This window comes from Phacochoerus africanus, chromosome 15 (genome assembly GCF_016906955.1).
Source record: "Phacochoerus africanus isolate WHEZ1 chromosome 15, ROS_Pafr_v1, whole genome shotgun sequence".
In the NCBI taxonomy this organism is placed as follows: Eukaryota; Metazoa; Chordata; class Mammalia; order Artiodactyla; family Suidae; genus Phacochoerus; species Phacochoerus africanus.
Window position 1 is genome coordinate 22,940,202 of NC_062558.1, and position 20,179 is coordinate 22,960,380.

At 53.1% G+C, this 20,179-nt stretch overlaps 1 protein-coding gene across 1 annotated transcript; it reads left to right on the forward strand.

Annotated features, from left to right (window-relative positions):
• Positions 1-2,664: 2,664 nt before the first annotated feature.
• Positions 2,665-5,296, forward strand: LRCOL1 (leucine rich colipase like 1). Its single transcript, XM_047762627.1, is given in 7 exon segments — positions 2,665-2,766; positions 4,118-4,164; positions 4,166-4,238; positions 4,347-4,472; positions 4,550-4,672; positions 5,006-5,079; positions 5,218-5,296. Coding segments are annotated over 7 exon segments (624 nt in total).
• Positions 5,297-20,179: the final 14,883 nt, after the last annotated feature.

Genomic DNA, 20,179 nt, shown 5'->3' on the forward strand with positions numbered 1-20,179 from the left:
CAGTCAGCCTGGCTGGGATCATGCCTCCTCCCGATCTGACCTGGGTAGGGTCTGGGACAAGGTGCTGACCCCTGGCCTAGACCCTCCAGGGACTCCGGAGCAGCCTGCTTGAGGCTCCAGCCAGCCCAGCCACCATATGTATGTGTGGGTGGAGAAGCCGAGTCTGCAGGTCACTCCATCAGCCCAGCCGCCATCTGACTCCAAGTGAGAACCGGCAGCTGAGCCCAGTCAACCCTCAGAAGAAAATCACATCTTGCCCTTTGGGCCACTGTGTTTGGGGGCCTGTCAGGCAGTGGTCAGCCACTAGACTCTGTGCTGAACAAGCCCATCACCCCCTGATAGCAGAACCCAGGGTGGCCCTGGACTTCCCATGCCTTCACCTCCCTCACCTTGGTCAGTGCCCAGACCTGGCTCCTAGTTCCCACCCCCACCCCCGTGGGCCTTGGTTCAGCAGCACCAGCCTCTCGCCTGCCCCACGTGGCCCCAGAGCTTTCTGAGATGCTCCCTGGTCCTGTGTCCTTGAGCCAGAGTCTGCTCAAGGGGCTCGCCGGCACTCCAGGCCTGACCCTCCCACCCGCCCCAACACCCAGGCCCATCCTCCTCTTCTGCCTGGACCCCCACCCTGCCTCCGCCCACCTGGGGAACCCCCCTCTGAAACCACCGCTCCCCTAAAGGCAACCTCCACTCTCCATCACCTGTTGACAGGCCATTTGACAGACAGGCTGACAGACCATCCTCGACCATTTCTAGACCAAGAACTCCTTCCTAGGGAGTTCCTGTTGTGGCCCAGCAGGTTAAGAACCTGACTAGTATCCATGAGGATGCAGTTTTGCTAAAAAGCAAAAGTGAAGGAAAAAAAAAAAAAAACCCTTCCTAGGTGACAGGGTGCGATGAGAACACAAGGTCTTTTCCTCTGCAGACCCTGGCAAGCCGTCAGTAATAAGTCAGTGAATATTAACTGAATGAACAGTGTGTGCAAACCCCCCCATCTGAGAACAAACTGAGCTGGGAACCCATAGACCCCCAGGCAGGTGGGAGGGCGGCGGGAACTGAGAGTGAAAGGCTCTAGGGGCCCTTGACCAGAAGTAGGGTGTCCCTCATGATTCTCATGTGGGCCAGAGGCCCATCGTCAGGTTTGGCCTGGCCACTGGCCCCTGGCCACAGTACATTCTGTCTCTTATTTGGAAGGATGACTTGCCAGTGAGGGTGAAGGTGGAGGGCAGGCACGGGCGGAGGAGGGGCTGGGAGCTGCGCCAGCAATTCTGGGCAGCTCTGCCCTGGGCTCCTGGGGACTGACGCCTAGGTGGGCACCTTTCCGGAAGCCACAGCCTGACCAGTCTCACTTCCACACAGAGGAGTAGGTGGGACCCAAGAACAAAAGGTAGGGCCACCTTGTACCGAAGCCATTGTCAGCTTGGAGAGGGTTTTCCTGCGGAGGACGGAAGTTTCTGGGTGAGGGCCCAGTGCCTGCTTGGGCCCACGGCAGGGTGCTCCTTTGTCACCTCTCCTCCTCAGCACCAGAGGTGAAGCCGGCCTCCCCACTTAGGAAGCGAGAGAGGTAGGGTAGGTGGGGCCCCCAAACATGAGGGGTTTATACTGTGGTTTTATAATATCATTTATTGGGATAAGTAAAGTTTTGGGCATAATTTGGCATCAGGCTTTTAAATTTTTTTTATTTTTTGATTTTTAGGGCCGCATCTGTGGCATATGGAGGTTCCCAGGCTAGGGTTCTAATCGGAGATGTAGCTGCTTGCCTACACCACAGCCACAGCAAGGCCGGATCCTTAACCAACTGAGCGAGGCCAGGGATCAAACCTGCAACCTCATGGTTCCTAGTCAGATTCATTTCCGCTGTGCCATGATGGGAACTCCCTGGCATCAGGCTTTTATTTGACAGATTGAGATACTAAGGAACCCTCCCTGGCATTGATGTTTGGAAGACAAAACTGTGGGAAGACACCTGACCTGAGAGATTTATAAATTGATATCCAAAAAGAGAGACTCTACACATAGAAGAATACTTAGAAATAAGTGGGGGCTGTGAAGTCCAGAGAAAACTGCTCTGGGACCCTGAGAGTAGACCTGTGATCTTTTTTTTAAAAATTGTGGTAGGAGTTCCCGTTGTGGCTCAGTGATAATGAACCTGACTCGTATACATGAGAATGCAGGTTCAATCCTTGGCCTGGATCACTGGGTTAAAGGATCCTGTGTTGCTGTGAGCTGTGGTGTAGGTCAAGACGAGGCTTGGATCCCATGTTGCTCTTGCTGTGGCTGTGGTGTAGGCTGGCAGCTGCATCTCTGATTGGACCCCTAGCCTGGCAACTTCCATGTGCCGTGGGTATGGCCCTAAAAAGAAAAAAAAGAAGAAGAAGAAAAAGAAAATAATGTTTATTTATTTATTTATTATTATTATTATTTAAATCCATGTTGGGAATTCTCCTCTGGCACAACAGGTTAGGGATCCAGCATTGTCACTGCTGTGGCTCTGGTCACCATTGCTGTAGTGCGGGTTTGATCCCTGCCCCCAGAACTTCTGCATGCCATGGGTGCAGCCAAAAAAGAAGGAAAAAATAATCCCTTTTGATGGAGAAAGATTGGGAAGTGGGGGTGCCATGAGCCTGGGGCAGGGACTCCAGAGCCCTCTGGGCACCCTCAGGCCGAGTGATGGTGAGCCCTGGGCTCCTGCTGCTGCTGCTGCTGCTGCCCTGCATGCTGCCCTTGGCCTCGTTGCACACCTGGAAGACTGGGTGGCATCAGTTCCACAAGGTACCATGCCCGCGTCACCCAGGCCCACTCAGGGCACCCCTTCCCTGCCCCTGGGCTCTGTGCTCCTTCTCCTGCCTCCCTTCTGAGCACCTCCACCCCCAGGGCCCTCAGGTCCCCAGGATGGCTGACTGCTGACTTATGGCCTGAGCCGGGAGGCCAGGTCCCAGGTCCAGTGGGTCCCTGCTGCCAAGGACAGAAGCTGCTCCAGGGGCCCAGCAAGGGGTAGAGTGGCAGGGGGTGCAGAGGAGGAGGTGAGGGAGGAGGCAGGGCCAGCAGGTGCTCAGCTTGGGTGCACTGTGGCATGACAGCAAAGACACCATGCTTCTCTGCCTGTCCTGGGGCTGTGTCATGTCCCTGATCCCCTTGGCCTCCTCCATGGTGTCCCCTGCCCAGCAGGGCATAGCCAGGATGCAGGAGGCCGTTGGAAATCAGGCAGGAGGGAGGGGGTCGTGTGAACACCTAGCTTTGTGGTTCCTGTCCCCCAAGGCCTCTGGTTTCCTCTGGGCCCCAGCAGCCCCGCCCCCACACTAGAAATTGGCTCCTTCCTGTGTCTTCTTGTTTTGCACCTTCTGGGCTGCCCAGGGTGGCTCCTGGCCTCCAGTCACTGAGCTCAGATGGTTTGAGCTCTCAGCCAGTAAGAGCTTCAGTTGCTTACCTACAATAATGTAACCCACAGCAATGGCTCTTTGCAGCCTTTGGTAATTTTGAGTTTGTAATGGAGGGTTTTTTTTTTTTTTTTTTGCTTCTTAGGGCCGCACCTGCTGCATATGGAGGTTCCCAGGCTAGGGGTCAAATTGGAGCTACAGCTGCCAGCCTACACCACAGCCACAGCAACGCCAGATCTGAGCTGCATCTTCAACCTACACCACAGCTCACGGCAACGCTGGATCCTTAACCCACTGTGTGAGGCCAGGGATCGAACCTGCAACCTTGTGGATCTCATTGGGTTTGCTACCACTGAGCCACAACAGGAACTCCTGTAAAGGAATTTTGAGACCAAAATTTTGAGAAGGTGGGTGAGCAGTGGGCTGGAGCTATGGCTTCTGCTCCAGCTCCTTGTGGGCTCTGTGATCGTGGGCAAGTTGATTACCCTCTCTGAGTCGCAACCTCTCAGCTGGGAAATGTGAGATTGCGTAGGGGGGCCCTGGAAGCTTCCTTCGTGGCATGGCCTGCCCTGCTGCTCGGCGCCCCACTAGGTCCCTTTGCGCTCTGAGCCTCAGTTTACCCTTCTGCTTCCCCACCCACCTCAGTCAGTGAATGTTCCAGAAGGAGTCTGGCAGGCCAGCCAAGTTGGAAGCGTGGGGGAGGAGCCCTTGCTTGGGAGTGGGTGAATGGAGCCCTGGTTTGGCAGGGCATCGGGGAGTCCTGTGAGGAGCGCTGGGAATGCCAGAGCAGCTGTCACCAACAGCTCGAGCCCTGAGAAGTTCTGCACCCCCCAGACTGTGCTCCAGAAGTGCTTGCCCTGGCAGAAGGTGCACCCTGCCCCAGTGGGCAGGGGTGGGGAGGGGTGGGGGTGGGGATGTGGCCCCTGGGGAGGGGGTCTGGGTCTGGCAGAAAGACGAGGTCTCCTCTCCCTGCAGCCGAACGGATACATGTGCTCAAGGCACTCAGAGTGCCAGAGCAACTGCTGCATCACCAACAACTACGGGAAGCTGCTGTTCTGCACGGCCAGGACCATCTTCTTACAGTGTGTGCCCTGGCGCAAGGTGAGGGCGAGCCCCGGCCTGAGGGGAGCCCCAGGGGCTCTGATCTGTGTCTGACCTCTGACCTCTGTGTCCCCCAGCCCAACTGGGACTATTGTACCTACCACAGCGAGTGCCAGAGCAAGTGCTGCCTCAGGCTGAATGAGGTCAGCAAGCACCGCTGTGTTCCTCGGACGGGGATCCTGGTCCAGTGCCTGCCTGTGGTGAGATGGGGAGGTGGAGGCGGGGGGGATGGGGACAAGGGGAGATGGGGACAGGGGCAGGGGGATGAGGACAGAGGGGATGGGGGGACGGGATGGGGGAAGGGACCAGGGGATGCAGGCAAGGGGGTGTGGGAGTGGGGATGGGGTAGGGACAGGGGATACGAGGCAGTGGCCAGAGACGTGGTTCATTGGGAGAGGACACTGGTGCGAAATGTGGGGGTGCAGGCCTGTGCTCTGACACTGGACTCCAATTTATTATAAAGGGTCTCTGACCAGAGGTTAAGAGCCAGACTTGGCCCAGCTCGTCCTCAGATGCTCGCTCTGGTCCCTTAGCACCCAGAGCTGCACTGGTTATGGCAGGTCCACAAAGCGAGTCCCCAGGTGTTGGTGAGGCAGGAAGCTCACTGGTAGCCTTGCCTGGAGGCGCTGTCAGTGCCCAGGGGAGGTGTTGCCCCTACCCCCACTGCTGCCACCAAAAGTCTTCTGCTCCCACTCGTGGACTGGAGTCCCTCTGGGCGTTTGCTAATTTTTGCTGTGTCCTCTAGTGATGATGTGACCCGGGTCTGTGCCCTGGAGACCTCCCGGACCCTGAGCGTTTCACTCCAGGTGGTGCTCAGGACCTGAGTGGACGTGGGAGACCCTTACACGGTTCCCAGGGCTCTTCCTGGGACAATGACCACCTGCAGGATTAGACATCCAGCCGAGAGCTCCTGGGACCCACCAGTGTCTGAAAACCAGGTGCAGCTGCTGGAGCTTCGGTGTGACTGAGCATCAATAAACCCCCCACCGAAAGGAAACTGCGTGTTTGTGCAGTTGTGTCCCAAAAGGCCCGGTTAACCAGAGAGGCAGGGCTCCTCTGACCTTGCTAACCGTGAGGACCACCCGGTAAAGACCCCTGGGTGCTGGGTCATGCGTCCTCCTCCCTGGGCCCGTAGGATACCTACCTTCCCCTGGAGCAGAGGTCCTGGCTTATCAGGAAACTTCCTCTGGTGGCTTCTTGGAGCAAACACCACAGCCGGCTCCTCTCTTCCCAGAGCACAGGAAGCCTGGAGAACTGCCTTCCTCTGAGCCCATCCGGCCCACCGCTGGCTGTTTTTCTGGGCTCTGTTTAAAAAATTCCCCTTCCCCTCCCCCCTCCTCCCCCTTTCCCTCCCCTCCTCTCCTCCTCCTCCCCCTCCTCCCCTCCCCCTTCCCTCTCTTCTCTTCCTGCACACACTTACCTTAAGACTGAGAAACTCTGCTCCCACTTACCCAAATTGCATTGAAAACATATGGCATTCCCATAGTGGCTCAGGGGTAACTTAACTAGTATCCATGAGATTTTGGGTTTGATCCCTGGCCTCACTCAGTGGGTTAAGGATCTGGTGTTGCCATGAGCTGTGGTGTAGGTTGCAGACTTAGCTTGGGTCCCACGTTGCTGTTCCTATAGAAACCTGCTCACAGTCTATTCATCTGTCACTCATCACTGGAAATAACCAGGTGTCCCTCGGTGAGTGACTGGATAAACAACATCCCTCAGGAGGACACTGACGGCACAGCCACCAGAGTGGAGCGGAGGAGCCAGCCCCAAAGGTCACATGCTTGAGGTCCCGTCCACATGATTCTCCAGAAAAGACACAACTGGACCAAGACAGCTGAGCAGCTGCAGGGCTGGGGCCCGGAGGGCGGGGACCGCAACAGTCCCAGGCGGAGGAAGTGGGGCGCCTTCTGGCTGTGGGGGGGGCACATCCGTCTGTGGCTGTCTTCACATCTGACCTGTGTTTGGAAGTCTCTGCATTTTCATATCACTCATGAAACAGACCTTAAAAACACCCAAGGCTGTGTGGGAGGGAGGCAGGGCAGATGTGAGGACCGCCGCCCCCAGGCTATGGGAGTGTCACTTAAGGCTCCCTGCTCTGTCCTGAGTGTCCTCTGGAGGAGGCTGGGGTTTGTCTGGGTCCTTAGTTCATCAGCCCTGGAAGGGTCCAGGCAGGACCCAGCCTCCGCCCCAGCCTCCACATGCCCCTCCTTCAGCCCCAGGCCCCTAGAACCCACTTGCTGTCTCTGGGGATCTGCCTCCATCTACACTCCAGGCAGATGGCCTCACAGCACGTGGCCTACTGTCTGGGTTCTCTCACAAGTTGGCTCAAAGCCCTCTTAAGGCTCCTTCACAGTGTATGGGTGGCAGAACTTGGTCCATTTTTGTGGCTGAATAATTTTTTTTTTTGTCTTTTCAGGGCCGCACCGAGACATGTGGAGGTTCCCAGTCTAGGTGTAGAATCAGAGCTGCAGCTGCCGGCCTGCACTACAGCCACAGCAATGCAGGATCCTTAACCCACTAAGTGAGGCCAGGGATCAAACCTACCTTCTCATAGACTCTAGTTAGATACATTTCTGCTGAGCCATGATGGGAACTCCCACTAGTCGGATTCTTAACCCACTGATTGTGGCCAAATAGTTTTCCATGGTTTGGATGTAACCCAAAGACAGACTTTTGAGGGGTTCCCACTGCTGGCTGCTGTGAATCATGCTGCTGTGTGCATTCACTCACAGGCTTTCTGTGGACAGCTGTTTAGTCTCTGGGTCTGTGCCTGCGAGTGGAACCCTGGGTCTTACAGGTAACTCCACGTCGCACCTTTTAGGAAAGTACAAGATGACTTTCCAAAGTGCCTCGCCATTTCACTCCTCCATCAGTGGTGTGTGAGGATCCCAGTGTGTCCACATCCTGGATGACAACACGTGTTCTGGTCTGTCTCCTTGGTCCTGGCTACCCCAGTGGGTGTGACATGGCTCCCAAGTGACTGCAGTTCATTCTTTAAAAAAATATGGCAAAACCAGTTCCCATAGTGGCTCAGCGGAAACAAATCTGACTAGCATCCATGAAGATGCAGATTCGATCCCTGGCCTCGCGCAGTGGGCTAAGGATCCGGCATTGCCATGAGCTATGGTATAGTTTGCAGACGCAGCTTGGATCTGGTGTTGCTGAGGCTGTGGTGCAGGCCAGCAGCTGCAGCTCACATTTGACCCCTGGCCCTGGAACCTCCATGTGCCATGAGTGTGGCTCTGAAAAGACAAAAAAAAAAAAGGCAAAACCAGAAGGATTACTCTCCTTAGCTTAAAATATTCTGGAGACACTGGGAGTAGAGGCCAGACCTTCACCATGGTCTCAGGGTCCTCCTCTCTGCCAGCTGTGTCCCCCACCTCATGTCCTCTCCTAGTTCCCACCATCCTGCCCACCTCCTCGGTCCTCCTGGGGCTGATCTCCTGCAGCAGGGCCTCGGCCCAGATGCCAACCCCACCTCCCAGCCAGAGCCCCCCAATGCCCCCACCCCAAGTCTGTCCTCAGATGTCACATTCTCAGCGGGGACCTCCCTGACACCCTGGAAACCCCCTTCCTTGTCTCCTCAGCCATCAGGGCCTTGCGATGTACCAGACACTTTGCCTGCTTCATTGTAAACCATCCCTTCTGGGGCTGTGGACCCACAGTGGCAGCATTTTGCCTGCTTGGTTCTTTGATGCCCCCACAGAGCCCCAAATGCACCTGGCACTGGTAGGCAGGAGGAAAACTTCAAGGATGAGGGTGCATGGAGTTCCCATTGTGGCTCAGTGGAAACAAACCCGTCTAGTATCCACAAGGACGCAGGTTTGATCCCTGGCCCGGATCAATGGGTTAAGGATCCCTCGTTGTTGTGGCTATGGCATAGGCTGGCAGCTGCAGCTCCAATTCGACCCCTAGCCTAGGAACCTCCATATGCCGCCAAGTGTGGCCCTAAAAAAGCGCAGCAAAAAAAAAGGATGAGGATGCGGCTCCTCCAACACAGCCCCTGGTGGCCACCAGGTGGCGCAGTCCGACGACAGCATGTCACAGCCTTCTGGTGCTGCTTCTCTGATGATATGGGGACCAGTGGGGGGTAGGGGTGGCTCCTCCACAGACCCTAGCATTTTCCCTTTTCAGCAGGAAATCAGCAATTTTCCCATCAGCTGCAGGTCTCCTGCGGGTTAACCAGGGATGAGAACTTGAATTTGAGGAATTTCAGGGGACATATCGCATTGGACCTGGCAGGGGGTCATTCTCTTGCTTGGGCAGGATTCAGAACCCTGGAGAGGTCACCATGAGGCTTTGGTCCCAGGCACTCTCAAGGGAAAGGGGGCTGGGACACCTGCCCCCCTCCCTCCAGGAGAGCCTGTCTGGGGCCCCCAACTCCTTGGAGCACGTGGGCTGGCAGGGCCTCAGGGGCACACAAGCAACCTCTCAGTTCTCTGGGGTGGGTGGGCTGGGTGAGTAATTTCTCGTCCCCAGTGCCAGCCACAGCCCCGAGCCCCCTGAGGTCTCCCGCTTCCTGTGGCTATTCCTCCACCCATCCACCCATGGCTCTTCTCCACTCGTTTCTTCTGCTCTGGGGTCAGAAACCGTCCTACAGTCACTTTTATGTGTTGTTTATTTGTTTTGCTTTTTAGAGCTGCACCTGTGGCATATGGAGGTTCCCAGGCTACGGGTCTAATCAAAGCTGCAGCTGCCAGCCTAGGTCAGATCTGAGCCGCATCTGCAACCTACACCACAGCTCATGGCAACAACGGATCCTCAACCCACTGAGCGAGGCCAGGAATCGAACCCTCAACCTCATGTTTCCTAGTTGGATTCATTTCTGCTGTGCCATGACAGGAACTCCTCTATGTTTATTATTATTATTATTATTTTCCTTTTTGGCCACCCCACAGCATATGGAGTTTCCAGGTCAGGGATCAGATCCAAGCTGCAGTTGTGACCTACACCAAAGCTGCAGCAACAGTGGATCCTTTAACCCCCTGCGCTGGGCCAGGGAGTGAACCTGCGTCTAGGTGCTGCAGAGACACCACCAATCCTTTTGTACCGCAGTGGGAATGCCTTCTATATTTTTAATTTGTTATTATTTGTTGTTTTATTTTTTGTCTTTTCAGGGCTGCACCTGCAGCATGTGGACGTTCACAGGACAAATCGGAGCTGCAGCTGCTGGCCTATGCCACAGCCACAGCAACACCAGATCTGAGCCACGTCTACAACCTACACCACAGTTCACAGCAACGCCGGATCATTAATCCACAGAATGAAGCCAGGGATCGAACCCGAGTCCTCATCGATACTAGTTGGGTTATTACTGCTGAGCCACAGAACTCCTCCTTCTATATTTTTAGAAACAGCTTTATTGAGAGAAGATTCTGATGCCACACGATTCACCCATTCAGTGGTTTTTAGTGTATTCACAGGGTTATACAACAATCTGCACCGTCAATTTTAGAACATTTTCATCACCCCCAAAAGAAACCCCAGGCCCCTTAGCCATCACCCCCATCTCTCCCCACATCCCCCAGCCCCTGGCAACCACGCATCTCCTTCTGTCTCTGGTATTGCATGTTCTGCGTGTTTCATACAAGTGGAATCATGTAATGATGCGGTCTTTGTGTCTGCTTCTGTGGCTTCCCATCGTGTTTTCAAGACTCATCTGTGGGAGTTCCCACTGCGGCACAGTGGATTAAAGGTCCAGTTTTGCTGCAGCTGTGATGTAGGTCCCAGCTGTGGCTCAGATTCAGTCCCTGGCCTGGGAGCTCCATATGCTGTGGGGACAGCTGGAAAAAAAATGAAAGGCTCATCTGTGTTTTCACCTGTGTCGGTGCTGCTTCCTTTTCATGAGCACTGTGGCTGGACCACACCAGGTTTATCTGATCACCTGTCGATGGAATTTATTTATGTATGTGTTTGTCTTTTTGCCTTTTTCTAGGGCCGCACCCGTGGCATATGGAGGTTCCCAGGCTAGAGGTCTAATTGGAGCTGTAGCTGCCAGCCTACGCCACAGCCACAGAAACGCGGGATCCAAGGGATTGAACCCGCAACCTCATAGTTCCTACTTGGATTCGCTAACCACTGAGCCATGACGGGAACTCCTGTTGAAGGAATTTAGGCTGTTCTCACCTTGTTGAACATTCGTGTATATGTTTCTGTGTGGACGTGTTTCCAGTTCTGGGCAGATACCTGGGAGTAGAATTGCTGGTTCATTTAAAATTTTCTATTAGTTACACTTAAAAAGTAAAACGAGGAGTTCCCGTTGTGGCTTAGTGGTAATGAACCTGACTAGTACCCATGAGGATGCAGGTTTGAACCCTGGCCTCACTCAGTGGGTTAAGCATCCAGCATTGCCCTGAGCTGTGGTGTAGTTTTCAGACACAGCTCGGATCCAGTGTTGCTGTGGCCATGGTGTAGGCTGGCAGCTACAGCCCTGATTCGACCCCTAACCCAGGAACTTCCATATGCCGCAGGTGCAGCCTTAAAACACACACACACACACACACACACACACACACACACACACACACACACACAAAGAAACAGGTGAAATTAATTTTAGTAACATTTTACTTAACTCAATAGATGCAAAATAGTATCATGAGATATCTCACATTCTCTTTTGCAATAAATCTGGGAAACCCAGTGCATTTTCTACACTTTACAACTCCTCTCAACTTACATGCCTGGTTTCCATTGGAGGTATCTGATCTATATTTAGATTTCATAAGCTGTATAGCTGAAAAGATTCACAGGCCCAAGTTGTTCCAAACAAAATTGCAATTATGAATAATAGAGTTGCCAGTTCTTACCTTTATTTATTTAGTTACTTTGTCCTTTGTCTTTTTAGGGCTGCACTGGCGGCATATGGAGGTTCCCAGGCTAGGGGTCTGATTGGAGCTACAGCTGCCCTCCTGCACCACAGCCACAGCAACTCGGGATCTGAACTGCATCTGCGACCTACACCACAGCTCACGGCAACACCAGATCCTTAACCGACTGAGCGAGGCCAGGGATCAAACCCTCAACCTCATGATTCCTAGTCGGATTCATTTCTGCTGTGCCACAATGGGAGCTCCAGGACATCATTTTAGATTAGGGCTTTGTTTTCCCCGAATCACTTTTTTTTTGGTCGTGGCATGCAGCAGCTTGATGTAGGATCTCACTTCCCAGACTAGGGTTGAACCTGGGCTGCATCAGTGAAAAGGCCGAGTCCTAACCACTAGACCACCAGGGAACTCCCTCAATCACCTCTTCAAAAGCCCACATCCACACACAGTCACATCCTGAGGTCCTGCGGGTTGAGGTTTTCAATATTTGAATTCATGAGAGACACAGTTCAGCTGAATCATTCTAGAAACGCCTTAAATGGGCAGAAAGAGCTGCTGGCCCCAGGACCTGGGAAGTGAGAGGAAGAGGATGGGGCTGTTTACGGAGAAGCCTCTCATCTGTCCCCTGGAGGCTCAGCTTGAAGGAGGCCTGGGTGCCCCCTGCTGGCCTCCTCACCACCCTGGGCTGCCCTGATTTGGTTACAGACAGAAAGCTCCTCAGGGGAGGACCCAGGATCCACCACCTTGGGTCCAGGGCCAGGAGGAATCTGCTGGCAGGCCACGTGGGGGCCTGCAGGGGAAGCTGGTGGCTCCAAGCCCCCCATACTCACTGTCAGCAGGAGCTAAGCTGTGCAGAGTGACAACTGACCCTAAGATCACTTTCTACAGGGCCTCACAGGTGTCACTGCTGGCCGTGGCCCTGCTGGCAGCACCATCCCTGAGGCCCCAAGGCCCGGCAGGGCGGGGTGGGGGCTGGCCCCAGATGCTGCCCTGCAGAAAGGACTCAGGTGACTCTGTCCAATGCAGTTCACACCACCACTCCTGAGTCCCAGGGAGGACAGGAGCACCTTCCCCTTGTGGAAAATGACATGGTCCCCAGGATGTACGCCCAGGCATCCTCATCCTCAAGGGAGACCCCATGAATGCCTAGGAGCCCTCAGGATCACATGCAAAATGTGTCAGTTGGGGGAAATGGGGCCACAATTTTCCTGGCTTGTTATTTGTTTATTTTGCCAGACTGCATTTTATTCTGTAGTCATAGAAAGCTTTTTTTTTTTTTTTTGGAGTTCCCATGATGGCACAGCAGAAACGAATCTGACTAGGAACCATGAGGTTGTGGGTTCAATCCCTGGCCTCACTCAGTGGGTTAAGGATCTGGCGTTGCTGTGGCTGTGGTCTAGGCGGGCAACTGCAGCTCTGACTGGACCCCTAACCTGAGAACTTCCATATGCCACAGGCACGGCTGTAAAAGAAAAAACAAATCCTCCTTAGCCATGCATAAGTTCAGGGACATGAAGAGCCTTCACACTGTGTGTGACAGTCCTGCTGTCCAGTGCCAGAACTTTTTCATCTTCCCAAATGGAAATTGCGCTCATCAAACTCCTGACATTTTTTTCGTGAATTAAAAAAAGAAATTGAGTATAGTTGACTTACAATGTTGTGCTAATTTCAGGTGTACAGCAAAGTGATTCAGTTATACATATACACATAGCCATTCTTTTTCAGATTCTTTTCTCTTATGGGTTATTGAGGGAGTTCCCTTCGTGGCTTGGCGGTTAATGAACCCAACTAGGATCCATGAAGACTCGGGTTTGATCCCTGGCCTTGCTCAGTGGGTTAAGGATCCAGTGTTGCCGTGGGCTGTGGTGTATGCTGGCAGCTGCATCTTCAATTAGACCCCTAGCCTGGGAACATCCATATGCCACAGGCGCAGCCCTAAAAAGCAAAAAAAAAAAGAATATTGACTAGAGTCCCCTATGCTATATAGCAGGTCCTTATAATTTATCTATTTCATATATAGTAGTGTGTATCTGTTAATCCCAAACTCCTAACTTATCCCTCCCTCCCTACCCCACGTTTCCCCTTTGATAACCGTAAGTTTGATTCCAAAATCTGTTGAGTCAAACTCTTGACATCCTAACAGGGATCTAGGATGAAGAAAGACTAAGAACTGGTGTCCCCGGGACCATCCCATCTGTGTTGGTATCCGTTCTCAGTGTCCAGCTGGTGACCTCTGGGAGAGCACCGGCTCTTGTATGTTCCCTGGGGCCTCTGCCACTGGTGTCCTTGTGAGCCACAACCAACCCCTGTCTCCCCAGGAGACCCTCCAAGACCCACAGGGTTTCTAACTGTAATCTACAAGAGGACAAGCTGGAAATGGATTTCATTACTGGAAATGGATTTTTTTTTCTTCCTTATTAGGGCCACACCCAGGCTAGGGATCGAATCTGAGCCACAGCTGATGGCCGACACCACATCCATAGCAACATCAGATCTGGGCTGTGTCTGCAACCTACACCACAGCTCATGGCAATGCCAGATCCTTAACCCACTGAGCAAGGCCAGGGGTTGAACCTGCATATCTTGGATACTAGTCGGGTTTGTTACCACTGAGCCATGATGGGAACTCCATGGAAATTGAACACTTTGGGTTGATTTTTACCTTCTGAAAAGAAGAACTTTTTTTTTTTTTTTTTTTTTTTTAAATGGCCACATCTGTGGCATATGGAGTTCTCGGGGCAGGGAGCAGATCCAAGTTGTAGTTGCAACCTACACCTCAGCTGCAGTATCGCCAGACCCTTTGACTCACTGCGCCAGGCCAGGGATCAAACCTTCATCCTGGAGCAGCAGAGATGTCATTTATCACGTTGTGCCAGAGTGAGACCTCCAAGGATTACTATATTTTAAGATCTCCAGCAAGAAGCTGCAGAAAATGAATAGAGCTCATTTATAGCCCCCCAATTTTGTAGCTCTAGAGATGGACCACTTGACTCGCCCCCAAAGGAGGATCTGCCAGCCATTCGTGCAGAGCGGGGGGAGTCTGCCTCAACCGGGTTCTCTATGGCCACACCCTTGCTGGGAGTCCAGATCCTTTTACCAAACAGGGCTGGAAAATGACAAATTCAGGACCTGAGCGAGCCACGTCCTCTCCAGAGATCCCCATCAGATTGTCCCAGGATTCCATGGACAGTATCCCAGCTCGAAACTGTTCTCCGCTCAGCCCTGCTCTCCTTTTTCTTCCACAGATCGTGTTTCCAAATAAATATTTTTTGCCCTCCCCTTCCCGCCAAAAGAAGTTGGCACCTGTTTCTGTAACCGTCCAAGTGGGTTACAGAAACCGCCCCCCTCGCTGCACTTTCCACCTGGTGGTCACCGGACAGTGCCATCTTTCAAGTGGACAGTAAAAGCTGTTCTCTAGGATGTGAGGCCAAGGTGGGGGCGATGGTCAGAGGAGGGGGTGCTCAGGGGGCTGCTCTCTGCTCCGCTATGGCCTCGGCTGGAGCCCTGACCCCTGCTTAGCACGGGCAACAAGCAGCAAGGGGTTGGTGGCCATCCCTGGAGGCACTTACTGTGCGTGGTCTCCCCCCAAAGCTGATTAGAAATAGCAAGAGGAGGGAGTTCCCGTCGTGGCGCAGTGGTTAACGAATCCGACTAGGAACCATGAGGTTGCGGGTTCGGTCCCTGCCCTTGCTCAGTGGGTTAAGGATCCGGCGTTGCCGTGAGCTGTGGTGTAGGTTGCAGACACGGTTCGGATCCCGCGTTGCTGTGGCTCTGGCGTGGGCCGGTGGCTACAGCTCCGATTCAACCCCTAGCCTGGGAATCTCCATATGCTGCAGGAGCGGCCCAAGAAATAGCAAAAAGACCAAAAAAAAAAAAAAAAAAGAAATAGCAAGAGGTGTCAGTTCCCCAGTTGTTGTTTTTAGATTAAGTCGTCTGGGCAGCTAATCCCTGAGATGCCACAGGACAGGGCAACACCCCCCGGAAGTGCTTTATGGCTTCAATAATGTGGTGGGAGAGCAAGCGCGTGCTTTGCATTATTTATGGCAAAAGGGACGAAAGCTGGCCGTTAGAGTAGGAAATCACAGGCAGCAGAGCCTCCGGGTGGGTGGTGGCCCCAAGGGACCCATGAGGAGTGAGCCCAGAGTCCCCGGAAGGTCCCCTTTGGAGCAGAAAGGGCAGGGGCTGCCCCCTGGGGAACCAGGGAGGGAAGCCCCAAAGGTTTGGTTGTAAAAAGTCATAAAATAGACAAACCTCTGAGAGTCTGGTTGACAAAGAGGACACACCAATCAGCGTAAGAGGCATGAAAAATGATGAAGACTTGGAGGAAAGACAGTTTTAAAAACTCCAGGAGGAGTTCCTGTTTTGGCTCAGTGGTTAATAAACCTGACTAGTATGCATGAGGATGCGGGTTCGATCCCTGGCATTGCTCAGTGGCTAAGGATCCAGCGTTGTCGTCAGCTGTGGTGTAGGTCACAGACGCAGCTCAGATCCTGAGCTGCGTGACTGCGGTGTAGGCCAGCAGCTATAGCTCCGATTCGACCCCTAGCTTGGGAACCTTCATATGCCATGGGTGTGGCCCTAAAAAGACAAAAAACCAAACCAAAACAAAACAAAAAAACACCAAAAAAAAAACCCTCTAGGAAGGGGAATTCCCATTGTAGCCCAGCGGTTAACGAATCTGACCAGCAGCCATGAGGATGCAGGTTTGATCCCTGGGTTTGATCCCTGGTCCCAATCAGTGGTTTAAGGATCTGGCATTGCCGTGAGCTGTGGTGTGGGTCGCAGACATGGCTCAGATCTGGAGTTGCTGGGGCTGTGGTGTAGGCTGGCAGCTGTAGCTCCGAATCGACCCCTAGGCTGGGAACCTCCATATGCTGCAGATGCGGCCCTAAAAAGCAAAACAAAAAACAAAACAAAACTCTAGGAAGGAGTTCCTTCCCATTGTGGCTCAGTGGTAACGAACCAGACTAGTATCCATGAGGATGAAGGTTCAATCCCTGGTCTCGCTCAGTGGGTTAAGGATCTGGCATTGCCATGAGCTGTGGTGTAGCCTGCAGCTGTGGCTTGGATCCTGCCTTGCTGTGGCTGTGGTGTAGTCAACCCCTAGCCTGGGGAACTTTGTATGGTGCAGGTGGGGCCCTTTAAAGACAAAAAAAAAAAAAAAAAAAAAAGGCAGGACAATATATGCCTCCTTCCATGGACAACGAGGGGCAGGATGAGCCCCACAGCCCTGTCCAGACACAAAGGGCCTGGGGAACAGTTCCACTGTGTGCTGGGAAGGTCAGAGCATTGCAGACACTTGTTACCTGGCACTATAACGTCTGCCACGGTAAGGGAGAACGATAAAGAGCAAGTATATAAGCCAGAAGCTAGTCTGTGCAATCGCAACCACCAACAAGAACACATAGCTTTCTTTATTAAAGGCGTAAAACACATAAAGGAATACGCATAACGAGAAGGAATGTGTGTCTGAGTCCTTGTGTATCTGCAGCGTTTTTCCCTGGACTGGAATTTGGCCAGGATGTTTTATTTTTTATTTATTTTTACATATATTTTTTGCTTTTTAGGCCCAAACCCATGGCATATGGAGGTTCCCAGGCTAGGGGGCGAATCAGAGCTATAGCTGCTGGCCTACACCACAGCCACAGCAACGCCAGATCTGAGCCGTATCTGTGACCTAACCACAGTCATGGCAATGTCAGATCCTTAACTCACTGAGCGAGGCCAGGGATTGAACCTGCAACCTCATGGTTCCTAGTTGGATTCATTTCTGCTGCGCCACGATGGGAATTCCTGGCCAGGATGTTTTAAAATTGCTTCTTTGGGAGTCCTTGTCATGGCGCAGCAGAAGTGAATCCGACTAGGAACCAGAGGTTGTGGGTTCGATCCCTGGCCTCGCTCAGTGGGTCACGGATCAGCGCTGCCGTGAGCTGTGGTGTAGGTCGCAGACACGGCTTGGATCTGGCATTGCTGTGGCTGTGGTGCTGTGGCTGTTGTGTAGGCTGGCAGTGGTGTAGGCCGGCAGCTGTAGCTCTGATTAGACCCCTAGCCTGGGAACCTCCATATGCCATGGGTGCGGCCGTAATAAGACAAAAGACAAAAACAAACAAACAAACAAAAAAATTGCTTCTTTGGAAGATCCATTGTGATGCAGTGGGTTAAGGATCCAGCACTTTCAGAGCTGTGGCACGGGTTGCAACTTCAGCACAGCTTCCATCCCTGGCGGAAAATTCCACATGCCACAAGTGTGGCCTAAAAACAAAAACAAAAACCCCCAAACAAACAAAAAAACACAACCCACTTCTTTAAAATGTCCCACTGGAGTTCCCATTGTGGCGCAGCAGAAATGAATCCAAGTGGTAACCATGAGGATGCGGGTTTGATCTCTGGCCTCAGTCAGTGGGGCGGGGATTCAGCATTGGCTTGAGCTGTGGTGTAGGTCGCAAACTTGGCCTGGATCCTGAGTTCCTGTGGCTGTGGTGTAGGCCGGCAGCTACAGCTCCGATTTGACCCCTAGCCTGGGAACTTCTATATGCTGTGGGTGCGGCAAAAAAAGGCAAAAATAAATAAATAAAACATCCCACTGCACTTTAGCTTTATTTTTTCCCCCAAATTCTATTAGTCGGACGGTGGCCCTCCTAGCTAGAAAGGCTAAGTCTCTCACCTTTTCTACATCTTCTTTCTTTTTTAGTGGCCCTGCAACATATGGACTCCCAGGCCAGAGATCAGATGGAGCTGCAGTTGTGACCTACGCCAAAGCCGTGGCCATGCTGGATCCTTCAACCCACTGGGCCCCACCGGGGATTGAAACTTCATCCCGGAGCTGCAGAGACACCATTGATTGTGTTGTGCCACAGGGGGAACTCTTCACATCTTTCAACTCTGTTTCTCTGTTTTATCTTCTAGGGGATTTTATTAAAAAAAATTTTTTTTTTGCCTTTTTTAGGGCTGTACCCATGGCATATGGAAGTTCCCAGGCTAGGGGTTGAATCAGAGCTGCAGCTGCCAGCCTACACCACAGCCACAGAAACGCTGGATCTTTAACCGACTGAGTGAGGCCAAGGATTGAAGCCCCATCGTCATGGATACTAGTCAGGTTCATTACTGCTGAGCCACCACAGGAACTCCAGGGATTTTATAAATTTAATAAATTCTTTTAATTAATTTATCAAAAAAAGTTGTTTGACAATCCTATATTTTAATTTCCAAGAAGCCTCCCAGGGTTGTGCTCCAGTGTGTATTGAGGGTCCTGGGAGGTGGGTGTGCCTTACAGATAAGGGTCCCTACAGGCCACTGGTGTAGCTATGGGTGCTATTGGGTAATGTGGCACCATGGAGGGTGTTCCCCAGTGGGCAGGGCTCCAGTACTGACTTGGTTCCCTCGGTCATCCCCTTCAAGGTGACACTCCATTAGAGGATGTGACCCCTTGAAAACGATGTCTCTTAGGGATGACCTAGCCCAGTGCAGACACCAAAACTCTCTTGAAGGTGGTGTTTGTCAGGGAACATTTTCTGGGACAGGGGCTGGCAGTACAGGCCTCCTTGTCCCTATGGTTCAATGCAGACCCTGTCTTCTGGCTTTCATTTATTATTTTTAAAATATGTATTTATTTTTAGGGCCACATGTGCAGCACATGGAAGTTCTCAGGCTAGGGGTTGAGTCGCAGTTGCATCACAGTCACAGCAGTTTGGGATCCGAGCCAAGTCTGTGACCTGTGCCAAAGCCTGCAGCAATGTGGGATCCTCAACCCACTGAGCGAGGCCAGGGGTCAAACCTGCATCCTTATGGATAGTAGTCAGATTCTTAACACTGAGCCACAAACTTAGGGAACTCCTAAGAAAGAAATGAGAAGGATCTCTTTGTCTGGCTTTTAACCCAAGTATTTTATTTTTTCAGATGTCCCTGGACTCCCAAGCGGTCTTGGTCAAGGGCAGATCCTGAATTGTACCCACCCTCCAACTATACCAACCTGTAGGGTCTCAGCCCTGGGCGGTAGTCTGGCTGGGCCTCTGCTTCTCCTGGCTTGCTCTGCAGGGACCCTGCAGTGGGGTGGGGTGCAGCCCAGGTCCCTGGGCAGAGCGGCCCCAGGGGGGAAAACCAAGAAATGCAAGAGCAGTCACAGCAGCTGGGAGGGGCTGGCCCCCCCCAGGAATCACCCCCCCATGGAGAAGCCCCCTGGTTGGTGATCCAGGCCCTGACAATGACCAGGAGCTTCTCCCTGGGGATGAAGGGCACCCCTATCCCTCCATGGGGACAGTCATGAGCTCATGGCCCTGCTTAGGCACGGGGCAGTTCTGGGCCTGGCTGCTCACCCGAGGAGGCCAATCCAATTGGGGTGCAATGCCAGGGCCCCATTTCCAAACCACAGCCAGGGGAGGGGTAAAGGCCCAGTGCTAAGTGCCAAGTAGCTGTGGTGGCCACTGCAGGGTGGGTGCCCCTCCCTTCTTCTCCAGAGAGTGGGGGTGGCCTGCTCTGCCCTATTTCCCTCCCTCTTCCTGAGCACTCACCTCTCCAGAAATGGCTCACCTGCTCTGCTAGGGCATCAGGAACAAGGCCAGCCCCCCATGGGGTGTGTGCCCAACGTGCAGTGCAGAGAAGACAGACTCAGAACCGGTTCTGTGCAGAACACCTTGCAGGTGACAGCATGGGGACCACAGGACAAGAGCAGACTTGAGGGCAAGATGGAGGTGCCAGGCCAAAGCCCGAGGGAGCGAGGCCAGGTGAGGCTGGTGCTCTGCTTCCGGGAAGGTGCTCACAGCCGAGGCTCCTCCCAGAGCAGCTGGGCACTCCAGCAGGTAGGAGCCATGGGACCCGGGGAAGGAACCCAGGGTGGGTGCTCACCCCCACCTGCCACAAAGCCCCACAAAACACACAACCACC